General features: G+C 40.8%; 1 protein-coding gene across 1 annotated transcript; it reads left to right on the top strand.

Annotated features, from left to right (window-relative positions):
• Positions 1 to 914: 914 nt before the first annotated feature.
• On the top strand, positions 915 to 22,707 carry blmh (bleomycin hydrolase). Its single transcript, XM_015013358.2, has 12 exons — positions 915 to 1,058; positions 2,950 to 3,147; positions 3,424 to 3,533; positions 5,020 to 5,161; positions 5,273 to 5,361; positions 5,464 to 5,556; positions 15,077 to 15,232; positions 15,332 to 15,490; positions 15,616 to 15,683; positions 17,021 to 17,138; positions 17,402 to 17,468; positions 22,408 to 22,707. Exons 1-12 carry the CDS (start codon positions 1,049 to 1,051, stop codon positions 22,554 to 22,556), a joined length of 1,359 nt encoding a protein of 452 aa, XP_014868844.2. The 5' UTR covers positions 915 to 1,048; the 3' UTR covers positions 22,557 to 22,707.
• Positions 22,708 to 23,795: the final 1,088 nt, after the last annotated feature.

Raw genomic sequence — 23,795 nt, 5'->3', positions numbered from 1 at the left:
AGTTCTACCTTCTGCTGGCTGTGACGATGCCCTTATATTTAATCCAGTTCATTTCAGCTCAGTTTTAAAGTACTTTATCAATCCCAGAGGTGAAATATAACTCATTCAATTTTCATCAAAACGTTGTTGCAGATGCAGATGGCTCTTCGCAGGAAGGATCTTCTGCCGGAGTCTGTATTACAGCGGCTCTTGAGAAGATATTTTGTTTTTCTATAGCAATAGTGTCAGGTTTTGTTTCAATTTGAAGGCGGGATTTTGTAAGCATCACATTGGACTTAAAAATCTGTTTGTTTCTGTTAGAAATAAAGACCCCCTCTTGGTTCTACTTTACATATAATAATTGTGAAGAAAGGGATTTCTCAGCCAAAGGTCTAATACTTTAAAAATATTGAAAAGATTAGTATATTTTGCTGGGGATAGGGAAACAATGATTTTTGATGTGTTCAAATGTAATTGTTAGTCTAATTGTATATAAATTGTTGCCTAATTGTCTTATATACAGATGCCTATATATTAAGTACTGATAGTCAGAAATAGAAATTAAAAATATTTTCTGTATCACAGTTACACAAACGTTTCAAGAGCTTTTACTGTGTCACATTTTGGCAGCGCTACTCCCATGTTCATTTCATTCACTCCCATAGGACTACGCAGTAAACAAGGGAGAAAGCGAAAAAGACTGTCTCTTGTATGTGAACCACGAGTACAAACCTAAATCTTTCTGATGGGATACAGCGGAACAAGCTGGCAGAAGCTGGATATTTAGATTAAAACCTATTTTATTACTGTGACAAAAACAAAAAAAAAACAGAAGGGTTTTTTAATGTGTTAAATGAAAAACTAAAGGCTGACATATCACACCGGGAAGTTTGGGTGGATATAATTTTGATTCTTTAACTCCGCCCAAACGCCACGTCAAAGATTGAACCAGAGCACAGAAACGAGCGCACCCCTTGCACACACTGACTCGCTGTCGGTGAATGAGATAAACAAAGAGCGGGTGACTTTTTTGGGACTACACTCTAAGCTTCTCACGCTCCTCAGAAACATGGACGCCGGTAGGTTGAGCGTGGCTGTGTCCCTTTTCAGCCATGTTGGTTTTATGTCGCCGACCAGCTTAAACAAATGCTCTCCAGCATCTTAAGGGTTGACAAGTGATCGAGCTAATATGCTATCTTAGCATTCAGTGCGCTAGCAGCATGCCGGGGTGGTGAGCTAGCAAGACTACCGTGTTCTCTCTGCAAAGTTGGCAGCTTATGGAAACAAACAATACGCATGGGACAAATATAGAGACCGCAGTTATAAGCAGATAGTAAGGAATATATTCCATGTTTGAAGTTGTCAGCTATAGAAAATGTAATGCTTCGTGCCTAGCCAGCTAGTCCAAAATGGACCTGTCAAACTCTTTAAACTTCAGATTCATTTCCTTTAGAGGAGAATGTGCCAGCTGATGTTTGCTGAATGATTTTTTAAATGTTGTAGCTTTCCGAAATAGTTGAGATGTGCTCCCTGTCTCGGGTTTTACAACTCTCTGTATTTATAGGCTAATGTTTTGTGTTTTTGACTTGGATCCGAGTGTTTAGATGGCGTATTTAGAAGTAAGTGCTAAATTTACACTGAATTATTTGTCGATTTGCGAAATGGAACAACGTGTCTTCTTTTAAACACATTTTGATCTCCGTTTTCCGGCTTCATTTCAGCTGTTGATCTGCCCTTTGGTCGTTGTGCCGCGATGGGCATCGTAAAGTGCTTAGCCAATGCAAAGCCAGCTGTAAAACCTCTGATGTGTGAATTTGCAAGTCACCCCTGGCTGCCAGAGCTTGGCCCCAATCCATAGAAAAACCTCTGTGCTGTCAGCTCTCGCCATTCATGCCTTCGTGTGTTAAATAACAGGCTAACTACTACAACTTTACCATCCTACTAACCCGGTGACTATGAGATTTCATCTCATAGCTTCAGCTTCAACCTGGTATTAGAAGAAGAAGAGAAAAAAAAAACTGCTGTCACTTTAAGCTATGTTTGCTATAAACTGACACTGGCATCCCTTACTATTTTTCTACATTGTCAGCTTTAATCAGGATCAGTGCATATTTCCCCATAAGGGAACCAATATAATGTTGGCCTCCTGGCAAAGCACCATCTGAAAATATTTTCTGCCTTTGGTTTGTGTTTATTTTGATAGGTTGTGAATGTAAGCTGATGAAGTTTGACATTATGCCAGTCTCTGCCTTTCAGCAGCTGACGGGGAAGCGTTGAACCATCGGCAGCATGCATGACTAGGCAATGTCCTGCTCAATGTTTAATTGCTCTCCACTTTTATTTGACTGAATTACAAACCGCCGACTGGTGCCACTTTGATTCTGTCAGGGTGTGTGTGTGTGTGCGCGCGTGTGTGTTGCGTGTACCAGTTCGTCCCCCAATCAGCGGGACCGGACAAGCTTCCAGTGTGTTCTTCTTACAGATGGAGCCAGATAAGTGTTCAGGGCCTGGTCTGGTCTGCCCTCTGCAGCTAAAGGCCTCCAGTACTAGTCGACAATATGGAAACATTCTTGAGTTTTGTCTGCGTTTGCTCCAGCTGGGCCTGTATTCCCCCATTAGAGCTGTTCTTCTAACAGCATTTATTATCCCAAACAGGCAATTCTTTGTTGTTGACTCCGTTTGGAGGGTGAAAAAAGAACGGCACCAGACGGTTGAAGTATTCAGAGAAGATGAGGTGTTGGCTTACAACTATTGATCTGTTTTCCAGGAATGACTTTAATGCCGTAGTGAGTGAGTGCTGTTGAGTCGAATCCCTAATGGGAAGTATTGCGTTAAACCTACAGTGTGACGATGAGTCATGATGGTTACAACAACAAAAAAAAAAAGCCACCTGACTCTGATTGAAGTTGAGCAACTTGTTTTTTTGAGTACAATTCTTTACTTTTATCTCCCTCTTGGGTTCTCTTAAAGGTTTGAGTCCAGAAAAGGTGACCACCTTTACAAAGCGCCTGCGAAACGAACCACGTTATCTGTTGGCCCAGAATGTTTCCACCTGCATCGACCCGTTGGAGGTTTGTTTGCACCGACAGACTGTCCAGGATACTGTGCACATTTTTCAGCACTCTATTCCCACGGAAGGCAAACCTATCACCAACCAAAAAAACTCAGGTATGACACTTGCAAACCCTACAGAGAACAAATTAAAGATAGCAATGTGTACGTAACTTTGGGTCAATGAAGATCCAGGTCTTTCCAATCATTTCCTTTGAGAGATTACCTAATTGACAAATCAATACCACTTTTGTATAATTTGATTTTCAGTAGAAATCCATGTGTTAAAATGACCCAGTGTATGTCCATTCTTGTATTTATTTAGGAATATGTTGAGTGACAGCTTGGTGTCATGCCTTCACTTACTGGTTTATTGCTGTCTCTCGACAACAGGGAGATGTTGGATCTTCTCGTGCCTCAACGTCTTGCGACTTCCCTTCATGAAGAAACATAATTTAGAGGAGTTTGAGTTTAGTCAGTCTTATCTCTTCTTCTGGGACAAGGTAACGTCCTCTGCACAATCTCATTTTTCTGCTTATTGATACCTGGTTTTGGTGTTTTGCAGCACGACAGTAGCTACAGTTTCTTCTGTTAGCGTACTGTTTGTGGGTCTGTTTGAATCGATGCAATGTTATTACGCAGCACTCTGTCACCTTGTCATTGTTCCTAAAACCCTCTTTTGTGTGTTTTGTTTTAAACTGATGTCACAGTGACCTCTCACTGCAAGTTTCAAGCTTTGCATATTTTTACCTGGCTTTTTTCTTTCTCCAACGTGTTGGGACATTTTCCCAGTCAGGAATGCAGCTTTAATTTGTGACTCGTTGAAGGGAAATGGAATAACATTGCAAATAATATTAGTCGTAAATTTAACAACAGGAAGGCAGATCTTTAAAATTTGTTGCTTCTGTTTGTGAGTAAATCTACCAAAGTGAGCATCTCCTATAATTTCACATAATCATATCTTTGTCACCTTATTTATCCAATAAATTCTCAGCTGCTCCTTTTGTTTACCAAAACTTTTTTTTTTTTTAGCATTTATACTTTTTCCTGATTCAACTGTCAGAAAGCATAACAGGTGAAAATTTACCCAGTAAAAAAAAAAAGTATTATTAACAAGGCACATGCTCTTTTTTAACAAAATGTTCTGATTCAAGTTAAACACATTATCTGACAAAAAACTCACTTACTTAAATTAGACCTCTGCAGTGCTGTTTTGGCTATATTTACCTGCTTGATGGTTATTAAGCGAAAATCTGGGCTGCTTCTAATACAATAGTTGCTGCAGTTTTTTATTTTAAACAGTAGATGTCACAGCAGAGTAAATCTATCTCTATTCATCAAGTGAAAATGCAGAAACACAAACCTTCCAAAAGTCTCTGTGTGAATGTTTCTGTCCTTGTTGTGGGGAGGGAAATGGCAGGCGTTGACCAGTTGCTACAGGCAACAGAATACACTAAAGTGCAGCTGTTCTCATTATTTCTGCTCATCTCTGCCTGACCTGCAGACCAATAGCATCAACTCCCACACTTTAACAGACACAGCTCGGCATGTTCTGTGAGTTTTGATGGCTGTGGTACGAGCCTTCAGTTTATTTTAGGCGTAGCGATGGGAGAAGTGTGGTGCATATGTGTGTTTAACAACATAAAGTACATCCACCCACACACACAGAGTGGGTGCTGAGTTCTTGCCATCAAAGGTGAATTCTGAAACTATTTTTCTACATAAGTTGCAGATGGTGAGAAGAAATTGTTGAATGTGTCTTTTTATTCAGTGTATGTAGACTTTGGGATTCAACAGGGTTGCATAGAATGACAGGGTAGCTTAAAATGACAGTAAACACTTTGCTTCTACAAGGCACAACTAAATGTAGAAAAAATGTGGCCAATCTTCATAATGAACTGAAAAAATCAGGTTTATTAATGTGAACTATCCCTTTTAGGGTAAATAAATAAACATAATAACTTTGTTTGTTTGTTTGTTTGTTTGCAGATTGAGCGTTGCTACTACTTCCTCCATGCGTGTGTGGATACGGCACAGAGAAAGGAGCCAGTAGACGGACGTCTGGTCCAGTTCCTTCTCTCCAACCCAACCAATGATGGCGGGCAGTGGGACATGCTGGTCAATCTCATTGGTTAGTTCTCATGAAACATGAATTAAATAGTAAATTAAAGCTAATATTTTCTTGGATCTGCACAATGTTTCTGCTTTTCACTTCAGAGGTTTTCTCATTGTTTTTGTTTAGAGAAGTACGGCGTCATTCCAAAGAAATGCTTCCCAGAGTCACACAGTTCAGAGGCTTCACGCAGAATGAACGACATCCTCAATCATAAGGTACAATTTAGCTCCGTGTTCTGTTGAACTCGCATTATATTTCCATCATTGACTTGTGTTAGTAATAAAACAGAGCTGTTTTTGTCTCCCGCTTTGCGTCAGCTGAGGGAATACTGCTTGAGACTGAGGAACATGGTGGCCAGTGACGCTACGAAGGTCGAACTATCTGAAGCTATCGACTCCATGATAGAAGAGGTGAGCCTAGCAGGGAATACACACCCATGTTTTCTTCTATCATGTTGACGTACTGATTGACTTTGGAGAGATTGTTTATTTTTACTGTAGGGGAAAGTACAGTACATAATAATACATAGTAAAGATGGGTTTTGAGTTTGTGGCAGAGAGTCAATGTTACGGAGATCAGGTCAGTGAGTCCCAGAGTTCAGGCAGTAAAACATTTCCACAGTGAAACATTTACTGTGAAAACAATAAATTACAGAGTGAAAAACTTGGTCTGATCAGCTTCTCTCAAGTACTCACACCTTGATTTTTAGTAGAAGCAAAAAATAGAAATGTATGACTGTTTTTTACAGATTACAAGGGTGATATGTTACCTTTAAAATACAGTGTAATTTTTTGTGATATGTTACTTTGCGAGGGCACGTAATAGTAGGCAGTTCAAAATAAAAAGTAAAGTTCAACTCCAAATGCCCACATTAAAAAAGAAAAACTGAATTTTATTTATTTATAAGAGAACATAAAGTCAGTTTTCAAATCAGAAAACTGATTTTTGGGTGGAATGTTTCCACTTTCCACCCAAAAGTTTCAAGTTGAAAAATGAAGAAATGTTACTTCAGATATCAGAATACTTAATGGGTAAAGATAGTCTTCAAAATCCAATATGGCTGCCTTAGATGGACAACTTAGTGATAACCGTACTTCAGTCACAATTTATTTGCATTCTTGAACATTTTCCCCTTTGAATCTTTCACACAGTGCTTACCAAACTCCTCTATTGAACATGTTAGTGTTTGATAGCACAGTGTAAAGTGAAATGTGTTATTACTTTACCTGCAAACACCACTGAAAGCCATCCAAGTCCCACAGTGGTGTGTGTACCCCGGTGCGGTAATCATGATTGTGTGTTGAAAATACATGACAAAACTCTGGCTGATGGCATCTCTCAAAGCCAAGAGACTGTGATGCATTTTCTAATACTTGTTGTTGGCACTTTTATTGTCATAGCTATAAATACCAGAAAGTATCCGGACGAGCTTCAGCATCTCGCTAAATTTACATCCAGTACAGGCATCGAGGGCAGTGAAAGGTGACTCAACCGGCCAAATATATTACTGGTGTGCAGAGCTTGAATACATGTCACTTGAAGTATCACAAACTTAATATTACATCCAACCGATCCGTGGTTATTATAATTTATTACACTGTGCATCTCTACTCTTTCATATTTCTTTCTAATTAGATTAAATATATGCACACTTTTCTAAATTTAAGCGTCTTTATCTTTTTCATGCTCTAAAACACATTCTGCTGCTAGAGAACCACTGTGATCACAGAGCAGAAATGTAACCTGGAGAGTGTTATCCTATGTAGTTTTTGTCTTTCTTCTGAAAGACTAAAACATGTACTTACGTTTTACAGGAAAGAGACGGGGTGCAAAGCATGATGGTCCAATAGTGTTGAGCCTTGGTGCGCCACATTTAGTGAGACTCAGAATAGTTTTACAGACACTGAAATCACAGTTCAAAGTTAAAAACTCACTACCGAGAGGCTTATTTAATGTATGAAGGATTCTGTAAATGATTTTTGCTGAAGTGGTTAATTCCATCCATCCATCCATTTTCTGCCCCTTATCCGGGGTCGGGTCGCGGGAGCAGCAGCTTCAGAAGGGAGGCCCAAACTTCCCTCTCCCCAGCCACTTCTTCCAGCTCCTCCGGGGGAATCCCAAGGCGTCCCCAGGTCAGCCGAGAGACATAGTAGTCCCTCCAGCGTGTCCTGGGTCTTCCTCGGGGCCTCCTCCTGGTGGGACGTGCCCGGAACACCTCACCAGGGAGGCGTCCAGGAGGCATCCTGACCAGATGCCCGAGCCACCTCAACTGGCTCCTCTCGACGTGGAGGACCAGCGGCTCTACTCTGAGTCCCTCCCGGATGACCGAGCTTCTCACCCTATCTCTAAGGGAGAGCCCAGCCACCCTGTTGAGAAAACCCATTTCGGTCGCTTGTATTCGGGATCTCGTTCTTTCGGTCATGACCCAAAGCTCATGATCATAGATGAGGGTGGGAACGTAGATTGACCGGTAAATCGAGAGCTTTGCTTTTTGACTCAGCTTTCTCTTCACCACGACGGACCAGTACAGCGCCCGCTTCACGGCAGACGCTGCACCAATCCGCCTGTCGATCTCCCACTCCCTTCTTCCCTCATTTGTGAACAAGATCCCCAGATACTTAAACTCCTCCACTGGAGGTACGACGACCTCCCCTGACCCGGAGAAGGCACTCTACCCTTTTCCGGCTCAAGACCATGGCCTCGGATTTGGAGGTACTGAGCCTCATCCCGGCCGCTTCGCACTCGGCCGCGAACCGCTCCAGCGAGAGCTGCAGATCACGTTCCGATGAAGCCAACAGGACCACATCATCCGCAAAAAGCAGAGATGCAATCCGAAGACCACCAAACCGGATCCCCTCAACACCTTGGCTGCGCCTAGAAATTCTGTCCATGAAAGTAATGAACAGAATCGGTGACAAAGGGCAGCCTTGGCGGAGTCCAACTCTCACCGGAAACGAGCCCGACTTACTGCAGGCAATGCGGACCAGACTCTGACACCGGTTAGAGTGGTTAATTGTTGACTCCATTCAGCTTTGTGTAGAGAATGTGTGGGTTTGATAGTCAGTCAAGTTGAGTGAGTTGAGCTTCTCAGTTCTTGCAGGTTATGCATTTGTGGAGCATTCTGCATTGTGAAACAGAATGCTACTGTTGTAGCTGAGTTATTGCATTTTGACCAGCAGAGGGAGCTATCCATCAATGCAAACCTGGGGAGAAAAATGTCCAGCGTAACAGTGGCCGTAAAAGTAAATTGAAGGTATTGAAGTTTGTCAGTCAACAGGTATTTGCTAAAATTAAAGATGATTTGAGAGATGGAACAAAAATTCAGGCTTTCGTATTTAAACAGGATAGCATAAGTTAATCAAGTTTCATTGAGAATGTTGAACTCATCTTGATGCACGCCTACACGTTTTGTTTTTTTCATTAAATCATAAAGCTTCCCTCTCTTGTATCTGTAACGACAGGGTTAATTAATTTATTTTTATCAGTATTTGCTAAACGGCAGCAGCTGATCAGCTCGTTTTTCCTTGTGCAGTTTGTGTCTAATGCGCACACGTCATGTCTGAAGCAGTAACCATGGACGATAGTGATCTTGTTTATGGAACAGTCAGTGATGTGTTGCTGCACAGCAAAGCCCAGTGCAACAGTCGGCCCTCTTCATGTGTGTAAACAAACACATGTGCCACAAGCGCAACACGTGTCAGGTGCCCCTCAGCGTGTACGTTGTGTGGGTTTAATGCCTAATTCGCTCTTCCTGTATGTCTGTGTGTGTGGGAGGCCAGTCAATCAATCTCCCATCGACGCAGTGCGGAGGCCTGGTTAAACACTCTTTGTTGTCAGCTGTTAGGTTGTATTGTGCTGCTGACTGGTTGCTTGTTTAAACAGTTGTTTGCGTTTACCTGCGCCTTCATGGATGTCCTCTCATCGCCACACACACAGACACACGTATCGGATACGTATGTTATGCAACAATTAGGTTACCTGCTGCTACCCTGTACCGCCGTTTTGTGGAAGGTGATGGAGGATTGTTTTTGTGTTTGTCCACCTGCAATCGTTTTGTTATGCGAAACACAACTCGGTCACGGCTGTTGCCGACGAACGATTCACTCTGTTGGAAGAACGATGGGCGGAAACAGAGCCAAACTACGCACGGACGTTGCTGCAGGCCAACTTACAGAGTAGTATTCAAGCCGACGCCAAGATGGGATGACGAGGCTACATTTGTCTAGAGCGGCATGATATTAGAAAACATTGCTCTCTGTTGTTATTATATTGTAAAAAGTCAAAGACATATTTGAATTCAAATTTTAATGTGCAAACCTTTAAATTAAAAGTGTAATTTATCTTTTTGATTAAGAGCAACTGCAGTTTTTATTAATCATACAGCTCATGGATTTTTCTATCTTAAATCTTCCCTTTTGATTGCTTTCAGATTAACTCAATTGTTTGTGTTTTGTAAGAGATGTAGTCCACATGATGTCACAGGTAAAGTAGTGGTCTAAGAAGGTTAACGATGAACTTGGAAAATCAAAAGAACCTACAGAGATTTAAGCTGTTGTGGCCTGGCTTTGGGGTAAATTTTAGCTTCAGACTTGCTCAGTCAGTTATAATCAACTGGAAATACTGTTGAACATCTTGGAGGCTACAAACCTCTGCATCTCAGAGGGTAATCTTGAAGAGATTTCTGCCTCTTACTAAAACACATCTGTCAGTGGATTGTTAATTAGGTTAACAAACTACCTCATGATTCTTACAGTCTGTGAAATTCCTGCCCTCAAGTCCTAATCTGTGCTCACCACCTGCTCTGTTTGTGCTCTTGAATCTCTTGGCCTTAATTTTTTCCCGCTACGTTGGGGGAACTAGTTTTACCTCAGTTTGCTCACATGTGCTTCAGTCAGGATCAAAGCGTCTTGTCAGACCTACTTTCATGTGCGTGGAAGTGATGCTGTCCAACTGGCCTATGTGGCGGCTGGGATTGTGCCCTGGTCTTCATCACGTCGGCCCCGTACACACCGCAGTGACAGCCGATAGGGGTCAGCGTCTCTGCTTCCACTCACCAGACTTGCCGCTCACTTGACTTTAATGAATATATTCGCGTGTCAAAAACCTGCTCTTATCGTAACAGCCGTTTGGGGATGTTCAATCAGACGAAGCTCATGACATTAATTTCAGAACCATGGCGTAAGACTCCTGGTTTGAATTATGACATCACTTCTGGTATACGTGTTGTTCGGGCTCAGATGATGACTGATCGACTCATCATGAGTCCAACTTCGATACATTGCAAAGAGTCAACATACACACTTAAATGGGGGGAAGAAACAAATCACAGGAAACGACATATATGCTGTAGTTCGCACACGTAAAGAAATACACAGATGTTATCCCTCACGTCGTGATTGGAGCCTCTCGGTGCTCCATTGCGTCATGGAATCAGACGCACCATGTGCAGCTCTGCTCTTGGCTCTGAACATGCAGAGTGTGATTCCTGAGACAAGTCTAATTTATGAGTCGGTCATCAGCTGACAGAGCAGTTACCCTCTGTTCCTCGGAGGCCCCGTGCATGCAGGCCGTGGGCCCCCATCATTTGTTGTTCAATGTGGGTGGGTTGCTGCATGTGTGTCTGTGTTTCAGGTTGCAGGAATAGCCACAGCCTGAGTTGTCCGCTTGCCTTTCTTTTTTTTTTCTTTCTTCTTCTTCTTCTTCTTTTGACTTTCTCCACACAATTGCTGGGATTTAACAATGACCACATGTGTTGAATGTTTACAAAACATGGAAGTTTAATCAAAACCTCTTTCAATTTTATCCAAACTGTTTGCATGGTGTCATTTGCTTATACTCACAAGTCCAGCTTCTAGACAATGGTTATACATTTATTTCTGAGGAGCAATTAAGAGCACCGTTTACCTCATTTTGACATTCAGTTTGGTGAGAATGCATTTTAACCCTAAAGTTTGCTGGCCACCATATGTACAACAAATTACTTTTATTTTTTTTTTTCTATAACTTGTCAATGTGTGACATATTCAAAAGGTTTTCTTCTGTTTGTTCTTTATTATTAAAGATTGCTCAAAGTGTTCTGCTATGCAGAATTATTTTTATTTATTGTGCGACAGTACTTTTCCCTTAATTTTTAATATTTTTGGGGGGTGAGAGGGTAATAAACAGTTAAACTCTAATCTTTATTTGTATTTTCAGGTTACATTTATTATTAGCACCCTGATGAAGAAATATGTTAATTTATAAATTGGTTTTATCACAGAAGAATCATCAAATTGCTCTTAAATTTGCAAGTAGTGCAGTTAATTGGTACCAGTAACAAGTCCCATAGAATACATCTAACTTCACTTTTTTTTTCATTCTTGCTTTTTAAAGTTACTTAGACTTTCTAGGAGCTTGTAGTTTATCCTTGATTTTGTGTTTTCTTGGGGAAAAAGATATGATGTGATACAGATCCCCATTACTCTTGGCCAGTACTCTGGAGGAGGACTCAGATTTATCTTGTCACCACATAGCTTTACGGCAGTAAATTGGGTTAAAAAAAATGTTGCAAGGCTCATTGTGGCAAGACGTTTTTACCGAGAGCTGCAGTAAAGAGTGACATCTTGTGGGCGCTAACTGAGCCACCATCACAAACAGCCAAAAATGAGTTTCCTAAACACAACTGAAATGATGAGACTAATGGCACACAACACAAAGTCTGTATCCGAAAGACGCCACCGGCCTCTTCGTTATTTGGTGTTAAACTGCCTGCAGCAGTGTGGATGCCCCAAGGTTCATCACCCAGTGATCTTACTCATGATTTGATTTGGGGAACAGATCTTTATAATTGAAAATACTTGACATTTCTGACTAAACTTTCAGGATTTCTGCATAGTCTTAAATATTTAAATGTATTAATTTAATGTTTTTGGATTTTAAAAAGCCTAAACTTCATCCAGCTTTGCCACAAAAGGCTTAAATTAAAGTTAAATCATTTTGTAAATTAGCATGTTAATTCTTTACTTCTGTTTTTCATTTACCTTAATCTGTTGAGGTGCTCCTGTGGTAATCACTTGTTATGCTGGTTGTAGTTCCAACCTAAAAACTTGGGTATTTTATGGTAAAACAAAACTACAGAGCAGCAGAACTCACCATTTAAGTTCTGCTCCTGAAAGTGATATTTTGTTTGGGGAAATGAAATACAATTGTTCTTGCAAATTATGTGAAGTTTTTAATTAACCTAAGTTAACTTGACCAAGTTTAACTTGGCTCTCAAAAAGTCTCAAATTTACCCCATTGATATTTGCAGAAACCCTTAAGGATTAATGACTAAAGCCCAGAAATCCATTCTGTCTCAGCGCACCTTTAGTTTCCCCTTGGGATCAATAAAGTAGTTTTTGAATTTGAATTGACTTTGAATCAGCTTGACGTTCGTGTGTGAAAGGTGCCAAGGGACTCAGGTTCTTTGACCAGATGTATCATGGCGTCTGTCTGCTTTCCATAAACCAAAACCTTTAGGCAGCAAAGCACTTCCAGGTTAAAGGTTGGAGTTTCTAAAACTCATTCTGTGCCATATTATACAAAGGCTATAAAAAATAACTTTCTTTTTTATGTTATTACAGTTTCTTTTTTAGTCTTTTTTTATTTCCATGTGAGCGCATGTGGTGTTCTGTATAGTGTCAGTCATTTCTTGTCTGCTGTATCGGTAGTTTCACTCCTAACATCAGATGACCTGTTTGTTTTGGTCACACACAACATCTAAATATGTAAGATGGGTGTCAGCCATCCAGTAAACACTGGAAACAGATCTTATCAGACTTTGGCCACAGTTGGCGTCAGTGTCGTGCAGTCGGTCGGTCACTGTTTACAGCTTGACATGCAAACTAACTGTGACAGACCTGGGGTGGATTTTCATTCAGATACTGAGTTACAACAAAGGGGGCTGCGCAATAACAGATCCCCACGAAATAAGTGGATACTGTTGAACTGTTCTCTGCTCAGATTTTAAGAATACGATTTGAGTGAATGCGTGTTTGATTAATAATGTAGTTTGAATTAATGGAGTGCCAGCCATCATGATTTCTTCATCCATACTTTTGGATGTCTTGGATCATCTACTTTTAGCTAACATCAGCATGGGTAGCCATGATGAAAACAAATCAATAGGTTAATAGAACAATTAGTTTTTTCAGCATCTCTGTCACTCATTTACATCTGTCAGTGATGCAACAGGTGTTCCAATATTGGTCCTGCTCACATGTCACCATGGCAGTTTATCCTCTTTCTGTCGGCCCAGCCTCACACTCACACCCCCTCTATTTACCTTACCTTGTGTGATGTGTGTTCACAAGGCTGACCTGGAGTAAAGCGCTCACACTCCCTTGATCAACACTACATTACGTTTGATCATGTTCTTAATCTCACCTCAAACCGTCTTCGACCTTAAGTTCAGAACTTTTTTTTTTGTAGAAAAGAATGTTCAAAGCTGACAAGAGACAAAACTCCACACAGCCCACATATGTAATTCCAGCCAAAGTATTCTGCAAAGAATTGGCTTGAGTGGACTGAATAACGGCAACTTCTTCCTTTAGTCTTCTTGATTAAAAAGCAATGTGGTCTATATAACCTGTGTTGTAAACTGGCAAAATGTTAAAAATATTCATGGGTATGAATGCTTTTGCTAGGCTGATGGTCACAGAGCTCTATGCTCAACTATCACGAGAAAGTTCAACATTACCAGAAGAAAATACTGGTAATGAAAACCAAAGCAAGAATTGAGGCAGAGGTCGAGGGACAGACGGGAAGATCGACACTTTGGCTTTAATCTCGCCCATAAGACAGTTTAAACAAAATTTTTGAACTGAGATCAAGGAAGTTCAGAGGCCTTTGTTGACTCAGTACATCTGTGTATTTTGGTTTGTGTCTGCTCTTTTTGTGACTTCACGCTTTGCAGTGCTGAAAGAGGCAAGTGTTTGTTTGACTAAGCCGGGGCTAAACTTCACATCTTCCTTATACTTGACTAGGAATTTTGGAAAATGTTTGCTTAACTTACACAATTAGAACATACATTGTAGTGTTAGATTGTGTCGTTCAAATCGCTGAACTTATTTTCCTACCACAAATGCAGTTCACTTCATCTTAGTTTTTCTTCTTATTTTTATTGTATTTCAATACAACAATCGTGTAAGGTTCTGGGAGAGGCGAGCAGAAGATTGCAGAAGGGAATAGCAAAAAGGGGGAAATTCCAAAGATAACTCTATCAGAGACTGGAAGGGCCAGATTGACAGACGACCCAGTCCAAACAGCTCGATTTAGCCCACAGGAACTCGGACTGAACTTCTGCACTGCAGGAAGACACGTATGAAGCAACTAGGGTGTGTGAGGAGTGACTAGATTGAGGAGAGGGGAAAAATGTAGAATGGGGCGAAAAATCAAAAGGCACAAGTAATGCCAGGATGGTGATTGTTGGGCCAAAGATTTTGACTGAGAAATGAACTTGACCACTTGAGGCAATAAAAAAATGATGAAAAACAAACGATAAATGTTTAAATGGGGCGGTATTATGTATTTTCCAGGCACATAGTGCCAGTTTATAGCATAATCAAGTAACTATGTTGCCTTTAGATGTACAATTGTTGTGTATATATAAAACATAACTTAAAATAAATTTGACGCCTTAAAATTCAGCCTCTGTCTATTTAAGAAGCTCCTGCCATCCATAAATGAATCAAAGCATCACTCTAGGTATGTTTTTGATTAGAGAATAACATAACATGATTTAAAGCTCAAAAAAGTCTGTTTTACATAACCCCCAACCCCATTTAAGATTACTATATTGTTTTTTACATTTTACAGCTATTTCTACACCAGCAACATCTCATAATGTGGGATGATAGGTTTTTTTTTAGAACGGTTTATGATGGAGGGTTTACGTTCCTGCTGTCTTTGCAGGTGTTTCGTGTGGCCAGTGTTTGTCTAGGGAGCCCACCTGACACCATCTGCTGGGAGTACAGGGACAAGGATAAGAACTTCCACCGCATGGGACCACTCACCCCCCAGCAGTTCTACAGGGAACACGTCAAACCTCTTTACAACATTCAGGACAAAGTACTCACCACATCAGACAGACCACACAAACTTGAGTTGCATACTTGCAAAGCGAAGCTGTTCGGTCTCAAAACTTGTGTGTTTCCTCCCCGTGCTCAGGTCTGCCTTGTAAATGACCCCCGACCGCAGAATCCTTACGGGAAGCTGTACAGCGTAGAGTTCCTCGGGAACATGGTTGGAGGTCGCAGGACTCTGTACAACAACCAACCCATCCAGCTGCTGAAGAACGCCGCAGCGGACTCCATCAAGGAAGGAGAGGTCTGTGGGAACAACTGGACATGACTGTTACCACAAATATTTGTAAACTATGGATTCTGGAAATTGAAAAATACCTTTTTTTTCCTTTTTTTTTAAATGTTTGTTTGTCTTTCCATTTCTCTCAGGCCGTGTGGTTTGGATGTGACGTCGGGAAACATTTCCACAGCAAACTGGGCATTAATGACATGAATGTGTGAGTAAATTTAATCCAAGTTTCTCCCAAGAATGGATGAGGCTTTAGACTGTACTAAATTTCCCTTCAGTTATGATAAAAACATTCTACGCAGAACTAGAAGACAGCAGGAGATGGCTTTGTTTTCAAATATGAGAACCTGGTTATTGAGGGTTATGTTTCCACCAAACAGAACCCCTTTCATTCACTTTTGGGTTCCGACCCAATTTGCTCTTCTTGTTCATGTAAATGGAACAAAACTCTAATAGTCTTGCAAAAGTATACATACCGCTTTAACATTTTTTCTCATTTTCATAGCACAACAACCAACCTTAGTGTAGCGTAAAGTGAATTTATGTGATAGATCAGCACAAATTAATAAACATTTTTGAATTGGAGGTAATATAAATGGATGTTAAAATTCATTACAATTGAAAATCACCAGTTTTGTTTTTATATTTCCTCATAATGTAGGTTTCCAATTTTCAACTTTGACTACCTTACCTGCCCCCCTGCCTTTTAGTTTCATCTGATAATAGCAAAAGGGACTTCTTATGGCTGTCTTCCATCAGTAGTTTTCTTCTTGACACTTTTCCATAAAAGCCAGATTTGTGGAGTTCAGCACTGTTAGTTTTCCTGTCCTGTTAGGGTTTAACTCAGCTGGAGACTGCAGCTCCGAGGAGTTTTGTGGAAATAGGCGGTGTTTTGTGAGAGCAAACGCTTAGGAACCCCAAATGGCTGCCACTGGAGATTAAAGGATTTCTTGGACATGCATGAAAGAATTAAAGCAACACTCCAGGTATGTTTTTGATGGGGGAAGAACATTTTAACATGATATGAAGCTCAAAAAACGTTGATTTCACATAATAGGATTAAATTACAGGCAACTGGTTCACTTGACAGTTCTACGTGGGAACGTACAATTTAAATAAATATACTTAAGTTTGTGGTTTCAAGGTGACAAAAATGGTATGAATGCTTTTGTAAGACTGTATCAGTTGTCGGTCCGTCCTCAGAGGAAATGTGGCTGATCTGTGTGAGTTGCTGGCGCCAGGCTTAACTTTTCCCGCTGAACTAAACCTGCATGGTGCCGAACGTCTGGTATCATCACTCAGACGGATCTGTTTCAACATGACGCCCAACGTAGCCTAATTTCTTCAGTCATTCTCAAGATGAGGAGAAACGGTGATGAGCTAGCTATTCTAAAATCCCAGACTCGTGCTTTTGGCTTTCTTCTTAATTCTTCTAAAATAGATTTAAGGATTACTTTTAAGATGGTTTTATGAAAAGATGCTTTTAGTGCATAAGGGAAGTCGCCACCTGAGTTCAAACTGGAAACCCTCTCGATTCCTCTGCAGATTCAACCACGAGCTTGTGTTTGGAGTGTCTGTAAAGAACCTCTCCAAGGCAGAACGACTGATATATGGCGACTCCCTCATGACGCACGCCATGATCCTCACTGCTGTAACAGACAAGGTACACTTCCACAAACCTACAGTCCAGGAATGTGACAGACTCATATGCACAGCACTGACTAACCACATGGAATACACACATTCAGAATTTCCCAGGGTTTTACTGTTTGTTTACTCGACTTTAATCTGCTGCAGTTTTTCATAATTCTGTCAATTTCCTCCATTGTAAGCAACCTCAGCTGTCAGGTCACTCTCTTCCCTCATGTCTCCAGTTCTCACTCTTATCTCCCCCCTTGTCTGTCTCCTGTCCTCTCTCTCTGTCAGGGTGGGAAGGAAGGTTATGAAAAATGGCGGGTGGAAAACTCCTGGGGCGATGACCGTGGAAACAAAGGTAAGAACCAAAACTCTTGATTGATCCTCAGAAATGTGTGATGCTGAAGGTTGAGTGCTTCAAACTAAACCTCCTGCTTTCACCTAAACTTGGCACATTCTCCAGCAAAGTCGTCCGGTCTGACGTTGACTCACAGTGCTCCTGTTCATATGTATTCAATTAAAAACAGGATTAGAAGGAGCATTTTCTGTTACGATGCATTTTACCCACTTTAGGCAGTGACAAACAACCCAACAAATACGTTTTGTGGGATTTATTTTGTAAAAGATCCACAGCACATGGCAAAAGGCACATGCATTATGCTATATCTGGAAGATTTAATTTGCTTTGGAAACAGGACATCTAAATATCTCTGCTCTCAGATATGAATTTGAGACCATAATTCATATGCCTAGACCACACTCTGTAAACTCAATTGTGATGTCGAGATTTCTTTTCTACCACCGCAAAATTAGTGCAAAAGACCTTCAGAAGCAAAAGTGTAACGAGAAATTAACAAAGCTTTAAAAAGTATTTGTCTAAATCATTGACTTAGACCAGTGGTCCCCAAACTTTTTCCTGTGAGGGCCACATAACTTTTCCCTTCTCTAGTGGGGGGCCGGAAATTGTTGAGGGGAGGGGGGCGTTTCTCGATTGATTCTTTACCCAGAAAGCACATGGGCAAAAACCATGAGTGAAACGGTCACTGGGACTGACTTATATATATTGCATTGAGGGAAAGTAACTATAACATATTAATTTCTCATATGTTAACATAAAGGCTCGTTTTGAAGTATAAGTTGCTACTTACAGGCATTGCTTCGAAGAACTTGACCTGGAATGCGGCGTTCATAACAGACACGTGTGTTCACCTGCTCTACCGCTAGCAAACAACCATACTGATTAAACATAAAAGTCAAGCAGTTCCCTAAAAGTCCAACAGATGGCAGCAATGCGCCATACAAAACAAAACACCCACAGTTTACAGGACACACTTCCTGCTAAAGAGCCCCCTGGTGGTTGAAGAAAAATCCACATATAAACCGGAAAAAAAAATCTGAATGCTCTCTGGTATTGTTCAGGGGGCCGGACCAAATGTGATGTCGGGCCGGATGAGGCCCGCGGGCCGTAGTTTGGGGACCCCTGACTTAAATGATTAAATGTCGAACAACAGTTTATCAGATTACAAGTAGTTCCAATGGTTTAACTAATAAAGTCCGCCTTGACCTTCTTTCAGTGTTGTAGTGTGGCCACCATCCAGAAGAGGGCGTCACTGGTCATCCTTAAGCAGAGCCAGTTGATACAGAAATAAATGTGGCGGAGGGATCTTGGAACAGGAAGGTGAATAGTTCCAATGGAGTCTGGCGTGAGATGCAAGATGCACTTTATGGCGTTATGTTTTTAAATATAAACACTCGACAAGCTCCTTAAGCCTCATGGAGGATTATGGTTTGTGACAAGTTCGACCAAGGTTTGCAATATGAAGGTGATGTGGTTCATTAAAAAGAGAGAGAGAAAGCGCTTTGAGTTCAAAATTTATTGAGCTTTTAAGGTATGTTCATAAATGTTAGATCTTTACGTGTATTGGTTTAGTTTCTTCCTTTTTCCTTTGTTACCAGTGCGCCTTTGCTCTTTAGGTCCTCCTGTGTGTTGATTTTTCTATATACATATGTAATCGCCTGTATCGCCTTGCACTGGGAGTCGGTCTGACGTTTTTTTTCTTTTTTTTAATGTGTGTTTTTTTCTTCAAGTCAGTTTGTCTCGGTCTGGTGGCAGAGTACACCTATTGCGTTAATCCTTAAGTGAAAGCAAACGGTGATCTCGAGCTTTATTTCAAGGCTGGATTATAATTATAGGCTTCTGTCTTTTAAATGTTTTTAAGGCAATTTTTTGTACGCCAAAAAAAAAAATACTAGAGAAGACGAAACAAAAGTCACAAACGATTAATTATTCTTACAAGAACAGCAGATACTCCTGAGGTTTCTTCAACTCTCTCTGCCGCTTATCTCGATCTCTGGCCTCAACAAGCCTGTGGAAGTTCAGGGTGCCAAACACACACAGTTGTGTGCATTTAGGCACACAACTGTACTCACAATATTTGCTTGAGCCCACAAACCTTAGAGAGTATTAGGAAAATATGTAAAAGCCCCCTCAGTCAAATCAGATTTATTTCATGCAGATCTTATTCCATAAACACCAGCAGACAGGGGATGAACACCCTCCAAACCTAACCCATCTGTAGCTAAATTCATAAAGTTGTCAAGAACAAAACTTTGAGAAGTGGAATTCGTATGAAAGACAGGCTTTCTCGGGTAAAAGGTGAATGAAAGGTTGAAAAATAAGTAGAAGAGGCTCCGCCTGAAGTAAAAACAAAAGCATGTAGATTTGGTGAGAATTTGGGAACAGTGGCAGGGAAGAAATCAAAGTTTTTGTGGTAGAGAGTGAAGAGGGAGCAGTTATGGAGATAATAGTGTTTGTAAAAACCAAATGCCTCCCTTTAGATCTCTTGATATTCCTGCTTATTCCACAGAGGACACAGGAGAGATTTAACTCTCTGTTCTTTCACCTTTAAACTCTGTCAGACGCTATAATTGCGCCGCTCTCTCCATTTTAAACAAATACACTACTGTGGGTTTTATTTTATACTTTTAAAGGAACATTTGGCCAAGCCCGAGTCCCAAACATTTAGCATATCTTGTATCTGAACCTGGAATTATTCTGGCAGATAAAGATGATGGCTTAATTTCCCCCCAGTTCTACTCTGTTGTCAGGCAAACTCAAGAATAATATGTTAATTTGTGTGGAAGAACTTTGAATAAGAGGCTTCATTAGCTTTTAACTATGTTTCCAATCCATCACAGTTATTCCCACCCAGTTATCTATCCCTGCACCTCACTTGGAGTCCCGCTTTCATTTCCTTTTGAAGTAGGTTAGGAAGTGCCATTTGTTTTCACAATTATGTTTTACTGTCGTCGTCAAAGCTACAATGCCTTAGCACCTCGTTCCTCAATTTGTGCAATTCTTTCTAATTTCCCCAAAGTTGCCTTTCACCCATGACCTATTTGTGCAGAACCTGTTTATCTCCTTGCTGTTGGTAGCAGGTCTCGTGCGTCCTTTGGGCATTGGGTTGGAGCATCTGAAATTTGAGCTTGTTCCCAATGCATTACCTCACACACTGATCCAGTGAGGGAGCTGGAGATTTTTCTATATTGTATGGGCCATTTAATTTAGCCAGGGAACTGATATACAGTCCAGACAATAAGTTAAATATAAAGAACTTCGTGGAATGCAGTAGCTATTGGCTAAAATATTCCAAGTATTGAGTTATCACTTTGCATGTCAATATAAAATTCATCCTGCTGGATAGTCTTCCTACAGTCCACACCTGACACAGACCTGACAGAGGTCAAAATGCTAAAGGTCACAGAGCGAGCTTCTTTGGCTGAAGAATAAAGCAAATGCAGAAGTACGAAAGGCCAAAGTGCCTCAGATGAGGGCGGCTCCCTTCAGTGCTGTGCCCTGTTGAGTTAGACAGATGAATGCAGTGGCTGCTACCCAGACCCTAAGTATTGTCATTGTTCTTCTAAAACACAAAAATGGAAAGCCTTTTGCTGCAACTTGCCTTTTTTTTATGCAAAATGCAAGACAGCTGTTTTACACTCTCCCAACTCCTACTACATCAATCTGTCCTTTGCTCTGTCAGCCTAAAGGCAAATAACACCCAACATTTCCACACACACCATGCCACCCAACATGTGCGTTCCAGGAACATCACACCAGCTCACAGGAATACCACAGTGGGAATCGGGCAACGTGCCATACGAAGACATGCGTGCTTGGAAGAACGTGAATACGCAACACATGCCATCTTGATGCATTGTTTTGAACTGTGGCACGTTCTTGCAGTTACCCTGACGTCCTTGATAAGTGTACTTGACAGTGGGAGTGTTTTCTCAACTCTGAGCATGTTTTGAAGAGAGGAAAAGCTGGTTGAATTCAGTTTTTAACAGGATTTTAGCTGTTGCCAAGTTGCTTTCCACATTCAAATGCAGACAAATTTTGAAGTCATGCTGAGCGGTGACGTTGGAGGAACCGGGCAAACATTTTGTTTTTCACTGTGGTTGTGAGAAGTTGATGCCATGAATGCCGAGTACAGCGTAGAAGGCGGTGTTAAGTTATGAGGACGTCTGCTGAAACGATGGCTTAGCAACGAAGAGCATTTAAAGCCTATTGGCAAACAAAGACCAAAAATTGTCACTTTTTCTTTACCTCCCCTATGTGTATTTAAAGAAAGGAAAGTAAGAAATGGTTAATGTAACGTTGCTTGTTTTTTTTTTAAAGGAAAAGTGTAAAATTGGTTCACTTTCTTTGAGGCGAAAGATGAATCTGTCTGCACAGGACTGAGAAGTGTTGCATATCTTTCCCATGATAACTGCTTACCCATGCTAACTGAGCTGTGCTCTAATGAAAAGCTCATGAAAGAAATAATGGGTAAAGTTGTCCATGCAAGGAGAAAAGATCATAACGTAACCAGAAAAAATATTCCGCTAAATCTGCTGGTTGCAGTCATTTAATGTGTTTGATCTCTAAAATAATGAATCTGCCCTTTGTTTAGACTTCAGCACCTACTACCTGTTTAAACAGGACTGTTAGAGCAGTTTATCATGGATCCCGTCTTGATGGTTTTATATAAGAGAACATGTGCACATATTTTGGTACAGAAGGCGGAGAAAGCATAAGCAGAAAGTCCTTCTCTCCAATAAGATATTTAGACTTCTTTTCCATTCTCCAGGTTTTAGGAACGTTCTAAAATGAGTGTAGGAAAAATCTGTTATTATTGCTACGCACAATGTAATTGTTCAACATAAGTTTGACTTGGATTTGTTCATTTCTGTCTTTTATTTTTAAAGTTAACTGTTGCTTTTTCTCGAGTCTAAGCAGTATGTCCCGTTCTCTGCAGGTTATCTCATCATGACGGATGATTGGTTCTCGGAGTATGTCTACGAAGTGGTTGTGGACAAGAGGTTCCTCCCTCCTGATGTGCTGGAAGTGATGCAACAGGAGGCTGTTGTACTTCCTGCGTGGGACCCCATGGGATCATTAGCATAAATCCAGAAATCCAGAGCCCCAGCCCTCGGTCTGATTGACTCCGCCCTTTTCCTCAGCCGCTTTTACCTCCAATACTTCCCTCACAGCCACACCCACCCTCCAAAAGAGCTTGTTCTTATAGGAAAAATAAAAACTTTTCTTTTTTACTCGACTACCAGTGTCTTTTGTTTGCATCGCAAGTAAATTAACATACACATGAAGTCTGCACTGTTTGCTTTTCATCTTGGTGAATTGAGCTTGTGTTCTATGCTCTGTATAGCAAAGATCAAGAATGTTATGGCATTAGATTTAAGTCATTAAATGACCAACTTCTTCCTGTGGTGTAGGCCAATGAGGTATGGATGTTTGCGTGTTATATGTGGTTCATTCATTACAATCAGGAATTCAGATTTGGCTTACTATAGGAAATGGAGTGAGAGACAGCAATTAAGCTGTTCTGGCTGAAAGCTGAAAACATCTTTTAGGGCTGTTGTTAATCTCACCGTAATGCACAGTTAAACATCCATGCATGCGCATAACAGTGGGGAAAATAGGACCTCCAGTTAGCCAAGCATCCAGGTTTTGAACTGCCTAATTACCAGGGGGGAACTCCTGCATGCGATAGGAAAACATACAAGCTCCACACAGAAAAGTCCCAACCTGACTGTGAACCCAGGACGCTTGTGGTAAGGCGGCTTCCCTAGAGCCTGTTCAAAACACTGGAGAGTGAAAAACATTTGTTTTGAAGTTTCCTTCCTTTTTAACTGTAATTTAACTACCTCTGCTAAAACAATTGAAGCATGTAAATCTTTTACAGCTTTAATCTACAAGTCAGATACCTAAGTATCTGCAAGTATGCTTGTGTATCGAGATTCATTTGATCCTCCGTTTCCTCTCTGACAACTGTGGCTTTGGCAAAAGGATGCCAGTAAACAACTACCCTGAAAGGACGGGTAAAATGCATAATTAATCAGATGTATCATAATTATTTTACGTATGTAGAAGAAAAGATGCATAAAGTAAAGTTTTTTTTGTGTGTGTGCACGCTCATGAAACAATTTTGCAACTTTAGTTTCTACACTTTTAACCAGTTTTTCAGGTAAAGATGGAAAACCTTCTGAAATTATTTCATGATTTTTAGTTTTTACGTCACAAAAGCCTTGGAAATTGATCGGAACGCCTACACTTTTAAGATCCACTAAACCTTGCCATCTCCTTTGACTGCAACTATACGCATGTTTGCAATTTATAAAACCGGTG

Source organism: Poecilia mexicana, unplaced genomic scaffold (genome assembly GCF_051168715.1).
Source record: "Poecilia mexicana isolate PSO_F unplaced genomic scaffold, ASM5116871v1 scaffold_13, whole genome shotgun sequence".
Lineage (NCBI taxonomy): Eukaryota > Metazoa > Chordata > Actinopteri > Cyprinodontiformes > Poeciliidae > Poecilia > Poecilia mexicana.
This window is presented reverse-complemented; position numbering and strand designations above follow the sequence as displayed.

What these genes read in the sequence shown, in the direction of transcription:
- blmh (XM_015013358.2), top strand. An exon ending in CACCAACCAAAAAAACTCAG is followed by an intron (nt 3,148 to 3,423) that starts GTATGACACTTG and finishes TCTCGACAACAG; the next exon opens with GGAGATGTTGGATCTTCTCG. An exon ending in GGCATTAATGACATGAATGT is followed by an intron (nt 15,684 to 17,020) that starts GTGAGTAAATTT and finishes ATTCCTCTGCAG; the next exon opens with ATTCAACCACGAGCTTGTGT.